This window comes from Nannobrachium achirus, assembly GCF_963921795.1.
Source record: "Nannobrachium achirus genome assembly, chromosome: 19".
Classification (NCBI taxonomy): Eukaryota; Metazoa; Chordata; class Actinopteri; order Myctophiformes; family Myctophidae; genus Nannobrachium; species Nannobrachium achirus.
In genome coordinates this window covers 32,303,170-32,310,643 of record NC_137826.1, presented here as the reverse complement: position 1 = coordinate 32,310,643, position 7,474 = coordinate 32,303,170, and the positions used below count along the sequence as shown (strand labels likewise).

Genomic DNA, 7,474 nt, shown 5'->3' with positions numbered 1-7,474 from the left:
ATGAAAGCCTATAAAATCCTTCTGCTTCTGTGCTGGATTGAATTCATGGGAACTGCGTTGTCTGAAGTTCCTACCGTGGCAACTTCTAACGCTGCCGTTACCTCTACCACCACTGAAGAGGATGTCAGTACGGATCCTGATGCATCATCTGGCAACGGGTCATCGCAATACACCACTGAAACTGTGTCCACGACAGCAAACAGTGTCCAACATACACTTACAACGCAACAGGATGAGTCAACGGCATTCTCTGCTATACCGACTTCTGAGCTTGCAACGTCAGCTACTTCTGATGAGCCCATCAGAGACACGTCTGAAGCCGGCGGCACTCCGAACACTGACACAGCTACAAGCGGTCCTCTGTCTCCCACCAGCAGCAGTGCTCCACCTTCGGCCAACACCCAGATTACCCCCAGGCCTGATGACTGCCTGTTTGGCAGGAAGAAAGGCCAAATACTGTTGATGGTGACTGGTGTTCTCATTATAGCCTGTGTTATCCTGCTGCTCACCACTGTGATGTTGGCCTGCAAGCTGTGCCAGGTGAGGAGACACGACCAAGGAAGCAACGCTGACCTGATCAGCAACTCTGACTACTGGATGGGCACCGCCCAGAGGAATCGTTGCCAATCTGAGACGGTGGGCGTAGAGACCAGTGTGCTGATGAGCCCACTCAGCCAAGGGGAGGTGAGGGGTGCCAGTGCAGCTAAGAAGCCGGATACAGGGAAATTAGACGTGGAGGTGATAAAAGAGTTGGAGGCAGGGAGGAACAAGAGGGAGGCCAAGGCCAAGCCTGACCAGGCCCCGGCAGCAGGTGGAATGGAGGAGCAGACATCTGGTGCTGGGAATTCATCCTCCTCCAAGAAGACTGTGGGTGCAACCAACACTGTGGCATCCTCTCCCTCTGAAAATGAAACAAAGAGTGCAGCTGTACTGGAAGTGTAAAGCCACAGCCTTTTTTTTTTTTTTTTTACCTTGACAACCTTTACCCAATCCCCCCCCCCCCCCACCCACCCACTCTTACTGTAGGATCCTTGGTTTTGTTTTTGCATAGCAGAGTTGGCTTCTAAAAAAATCTGCTTTGCTGAAATATGCTTGCATTTTCTTTACAGTTATTAGAGATATGAATATAGTTTTTCCTCTACAATATGCTTTTGTGTTATTGTGTATATTGTTATTTAAGTGGGATATATTTGCAAATGCACGCCACATGTTTCGGATTTTGAGATAATAAAGTCTACAAAAGAAACCCAGACCTAACTCAATATTTATTATAAGCCAGTTTGTATTGGATCTTGTAAGCTTCAAACCTTAGTGCATGTGTGTGAGCATGGATGTGCATGAGTGAATGTGCATGAAGATATCTGTGAGTGTGGTAATTAGTAAGCAGAGAATGTCTGTCTGCTGAGCATTTCTGAAAGAAAGCTCTCTTTCTCTTCAGCAGTTGGGCCAAATCTGAAAAGGCCTATGAAAACCTGTTCATACACCACTCCAATGCTTCTGGGGCATTTATTCATCTACTTATCTTTTACATGGTGATACATATGTACCATTCATCTGCAGGTTGAATTGCTTATCAGTCAGACTCCACGTTCCAGTAATCAGGTTCAGATGAGTCAAGCAGCTGACATCCTCATCACTGTGGTCATTTTAAACAATGTTGGACATTGGTTGAAGGTTAACACGGTAGATACCTGACTAAGCTATACAGTAAGAGGAAATATTGTTGATCATCTTCAGGTGTTGCAATGTTTTTGTGTTCTGTGATAGAGGAAGGAAGCGCACGTAGTGATTCCATTGGCTCTGATTGCATGGCGAAGATCTAAAAACCCATAAATAACTGCTGGGCGGACTGACAGACAGGCAGATAAATAAAAAGATAGATAGATAATAAAACACTCCATCATCATGTTTATTATGTCCTCAACTTCATTAAAATAGGATTTGCTGTACAAAAACTGCGGCCTCTGATGTTATCAGCCCATGGGTGCGCACAAAAACTGTCAAACGTATCATGCTTCGAGTGACCACAAGATTTCCGGAAGATAGATACATAGATATATATTTGCAATACAAGGAAAATGAATGAACTGCTTCTGGTTTCTTGCTTACAGAGCATTGAAGAGCATGGAAGAACCGATAAAGATGGCCAGGTACAACCCTAGATCTCTTTAATATTGGAGCCCAAGATGGAAAGACCTTGCTCATTTCCTCCCACAGGTGGCAATTCTTAACTCAACTTAGAAACTGATAAAGACTTTACATAGACCTATTTACAGTGAAATAAGACACAGAACGGAGTACCAGCAATTTAAGGAGTAAAACCTACAACAACATACAACCTACAACTGTATGGCATTGGTTTTTAAGGTGGTGTCCGGGGACCCCCAGGGGTCCTTGAGGGAGTTCCAGTGGGACCCCAGCCAAATGATAGATTGGAACCAAATGGACCCCTATGGGTCTGTAACTCAGAGTGTGTAGAAATGGACACATTTGTACACTCTCTGAGTTAAATTAACATTGATTTACAATATACAATATAAATTGGTGTCCCAAAGATAGAAATTCCATTAAATGGGGGTCTGTAGCCTAAAAAGCATGTCAAACTGTGGGTCCTTGAAATGAAAATGGTTGAGTATCACTGCTAGCTGTAAAACTGTAAAAACCTTCTCTTATGGGGGTCCCTGACATGTCTTTTCAAATGGGGGTGCGCGGGCTAATAAGTGTCAATTTGGGGGTCCTTGACATGAAAAAGTTTGAGAAGCACAGGTGTATGGTATACAAATGATAAATGGGAACCCTCTTCAGTAATGCTCGTAAACTTGCAAGATTAATGTGTGGCAGTTTTCCCCTTCCCTCATCAGTAGCACAGGGACCTCTCCACTCAGCACTGCATTATTCTGCCTCCCCCTCCTGCTTTGCCTATCCCTTCACACATGCACTCACTCACGCACGCACGGCGCACGCACACTCAAATCCTTACACCACCCCTGTACACTGCACAGTAACAGTGATTCCAGAGCCTGCAGTGGCTGCTCAAGCTTCACATTAGGCATCTCCACTATCAGATGCTGAGCCACCCGCACAGCAGAAAGGAAGATTACAATTGAGAGAGGGTTCAATTCCTTTTGAGAGAGGAATTTGTGCATACTGAGGAAAATGCACCTTCAGTAGCACGGCAGCAAGCTCCAGAGCTTCAAAAGAGACAAAGGCGAGTGGGAACCGGCACTGAACAGCAAATAGGAGGACAAGAGAAGAGTGACTGGAATGAAAAGATGAAAAGGTATGCGCTAAATTAATCTAAAACAAAGCAAGCCTTTAGCTAGAATATACTCAGTCCACAGCGATCTAGCTTTGCAGAATGCAATTTCATCGCTGTAGGAGACTTGGCTTTTGTCTTTTCTTGCCTTGGGACCTGCAAATGTGTTCCGGCATCTCTGAAGTCATTAATACAACTCTTTTATTGAGCCTTGTCCCCCTGTTCGAGGGGAGCAGAACCGCACTGACGACCAGTGGCAATCGAGCACTCTTTGACGCAAAGGGAATAACCACCACAGGGAATTTGCTGTCCTGGGTGATGAATAGCACATAGTTGCCTATTAGTATACAATATTTTGCCTTACAAATAATGTAAAAAGTTATGTGACTGCAAGGCAAAGTCACCTCTACTGTGCACTAATTGTACAGGACACCTCAATGTGGCATATGCAGGTGGATAGTACCACACAATGCATTGATGCATAGCAGAAATGTGTGTGTGTGTGTGTGTGTGTGTGTGTGTGTGTGTGTGTGTGTGTGTGTGTGTGTGTGTGTGTGTGTGTGTGTGTGTGTGTGTGTGTGTGTGTGTGTGTGTTAGGTGCTGAGGGTGCTGTATCTGTGTGAGTGTGTGATTTCAATTTTGTTCAGCACAGCTCTGCAGTATCTCAGCCACTGCTGTGGATTAGACACCCCCGAAAATGCACCCATTTCACTTTCATCTTTCAAATATGGGCTGCCATAGCTGAGTGGGTAGAGAAGCCATCTGGGAATCTGAAGGTTGCCAGTTCGACCCTCAGTTTGCCCAGTCTGTTGTCCCTGAGCATTTAACCCCTAACTGCTCCCCAGGTGCTGTTAAATATAGTTGTACCACTGCTCCCAATAGTTAGACTTGGTAAAGGCAGACAACAGATTTCATGTATATGCAGTATAGATGTACAGTACTGTACTATGACAATTCAATTCGAAGGAGCTTTATTGTGAACATTCACAATACGTTCACATTGCCAAAGCAAGTGTCATAACAATGGAAGTACCACAAGCAATGTTGATACCAAGTAAAGTGAACTAATTGCCAAGGGTAAAGGAGCTACAGTATGTGTGGTAATTAATTCAATTACATTTCTAATGTACTTGTCGTTTTTATATTTTCTGCTAGCAGACACGTGTTCCTGAAGCACTCCACTACAGAGGTCCTCCTGGGACTACTCTTCTTACTGTTGCTGGGTGCGCATGTCACAGTGCCGTGCCCCCCTGTTTGCTCCTGTGGCCCCAGCGACAGGGAGGTGGACTGCTCTTACAGGGGTCTAAGACAGCTGCCTGATGGCTTACTGCACAACCTCCGCTCCCTCAACTTGTCCCACAATCGCCTGCACAACCTTGATGGACAGCTCTCGGTTTATGCCCACCTCCGCAACCTTGATTTGTCTCACAATCGGCTGGACCGTGTACCAGCTGGCCTGCCCCGCTCCCTGTGGCAGCTACACGCCGCCGCCAACCGCATCCAGGTGCTAGACAAGAATGACACTGCCTACCAGTGGAACCTGCGTATCCTGGACCTGTCCAACAACAAACTGGAGCGTGCTGTCTTCATCAACAACACTCTGATCAAGCTGCGTGTGCTCGACCTCAGCCACAACAACTTCTGGACTGTGCCCACCAACCTGCCCATGTACCTGGATATGGTGGACCTGTCCCACAACACCTTAGTGCAGGTGCTGCCGGGCTCTCTGGAGAGGCTTCCCCAGCTCACTCACTTCTATTTACATGCAAATCGCTTTTCCACACTGCCACTTGGAGCATTCGACAAACTGACCGGGCTTAGAGTCATCACCTTGGGGGACAACCCCTGGGCCTGTCACCTGCATGCCAACATGACCTACTTGCTCTACTGGGTCCAGCATACTCCAGCCCGTGTACTGGGCTGCCCCTGCCACACCAAGCCTGTCTGTGGAGAGGTACGCTCTGGCAGGACTGGAGGGTGGCACTTTGCTTCCTACAACCTCCCTCCCCTGGCAGCCAACGCTGAGGACCTGAGCTCCATATCCCCGGACATAGACTCCACCGTCTGGTGGTATATGTCTGGGTCTTCCCGGCTGAGCACACATAACATCATCAGGGAGAGTTCACACACACAGCAACACCCATCCACGTCCACCCCCCTCAGCTTCTCCACCCTGCCCCGAAGCACAGACGACAGAAAGCTGTCCACTGCTGTCAGCCCATCTAGCGTTGACCCTGTGTTCTTAACCTTCATCACAGTCAAACCACTGACCACTGACACCTCATCCACTGCTGACACGACCTCCATCACTGCCAACACCGACACGACCCAAGCCACATCCCCTCTCAGCACAAAGAGGACAACCACTCTCCGCACGAGGAGCGTTAGGAGGCCCAACCAGTCCTTTCCCAGTGGTGCTCTTAATTCCAGCCCAGCTCTCATTAACGTATCTGCACTTTATTTAATTGAGAACCTTTGGTTCCTGTGTCTGGCTCTGCAACAAGTCCTGTAAAAGATACATTAGTGTAGATTGACACAATGCCAAGCTTGAATGTTAAGTGACAGCACAAATATGAACACAGGACTGACTGTTGATATGCTGAGGCTCTGTGTTCGTCAACCAGCCTATTTCAGCAATGGATAATTGACGATAATGTGAATAGTCAAAACAAACATAACTCTAGTCTATCTCTAGCTTCATCTTGACAGTAATAATACTTTTCTATTTACCAGAAAAGAACGACAGTTATCCTAACACAGACCTTCAGTGGATTGCCTTTGACTAAAGGGTTAATATGCAATGAATAGGATCACAATTGAATGTTTGCCATTATGTCCAGTAGCCCATTAATGAGGAAACCAAGTAGAATAATGTGTGACTATCTGCAGGTATTGCCTATCTGTGATAAGGGCTGACAAATTGTGCACACCGAGATGCTACACTCCACCCCACTGATGTATAGTGCTGTTTCCTGTTTGTGATTTACTTGATAGGTTGCATGACATTTGACATTCTGTTTCAAATTGTCACATAAATAGGCTTAATTGCTCAGAGCAAATTTCAAATCCCATCAGTACTGACGTCTTCTAGTTGGACTTCTCAAACGTGTAAGGGATCCTCAATCATTCTAATGATTATCTGCATGGTATATTAAAGTCACCAACCAACATTAAAAATGCTCACCTCCTATCTAACAAGACTATAGGCAGTGTTAAAATAAAGATTTTGTTTTCTCTTGGCAAGAAATTAAATAAAACTTGAAGACATAATCAACAGTATAGTGTTTTTTGTTGAGCATAAAATAACAAACAAAACAACAACATTTGAACCATTTACACCAATAGTAAACAGTCTTTCCCATGTTGTTGAGAAAAATGTCTTTGGTGGTCAAAGGAGGTAGTGTTATTTCCTCTCTCTCAAGCTCTCTTTCAACTGCTATTTTTACCCGATCTTATATCTCTGGATTGATCAAATCATGTGGTGAGAATCGCTAGCATCAAAGACAGCAAGCATCCTGTTACGTTGCCCAGTACCCTTATTATTATACATAGTTTGGTCCTTAAGCATCCCATTTGAAAGGGTTTGCAGATGGCACAATTAAACAGACAGTGGAAACAGTCTAATCATTACAATTATGTGCCAGTTGTCCCCCATACGGCAAACCTCAATTACAATCACAATAAGACATTTTGGAAGCTAATTCATACAATATTGAATATCAAAAGCTTTTGTTGATCGTTGCTGTCTGGTGGAAACCTCATATATCCAAAACTGTCTCCTCTCGGAAAATGGGGAAAAAACTGTCTTCCAATGAATCCAATGTAGTTATTTAGTTACAAGCTCCTGTTAATACCTTTCATTGGTTAAATATGTATAAAACCCACAGACACACTTGACCACTTTCACATAAAAATATAATAATTCTAGAATAGAAAAAGAAAATCAGATCTACAAGCTCACACTACTAGTATGACTATGACGAAGTCGGACATTAATTTACGAGAAAAAAAACATTAAAAAATTCAAAAGAGATTTGAAGTTTCTGCCCGACAACAACAGTACCATGTCTCATTGTCTCACTGTGACCTTCATTGCTCCAAACCCCTTTATCTATCACTTTATGGTTCTGTTCTGAGTCATATCACTTTATGGGTTTGTCTTATGTAATTTGAAAACTGCAGGGGTTAAACAATAAGGGTAAGATCTCTTCAACTTAG

The 7,474-nt window shown here is 44.6% G+C and overlaps 1 protein-coding gene across 1 annotated transcript; it reads left to right on the top strand.

Annotated features, from left to right (window-relative positions):
- Nucleotides 1-2,142: 2,142 nt before the first annotated feature.
- LOC308304776 (oligodendrocyte-myelin glycoprotein-like) lies at nucleotides 2,143-5,768 on the top strand (the record flags this gene model as incomplete). The annotated part of the gene is made up of 2 exons (XM_080749406.1): nucleotides 2,143-2,150; nucleotides 4,415-5,768. 2 exons carry the CDS (start codon nucleotides 2,143-2,145, stop codon nucleotides 5,766-5,768), a joined length of 1,362 nt encoding a protein of 453 aa, XP_080605532.1.
- Between the last annotated feature and the right edge of the window lie 1,706 nt (nucleotides 5,769-7,474).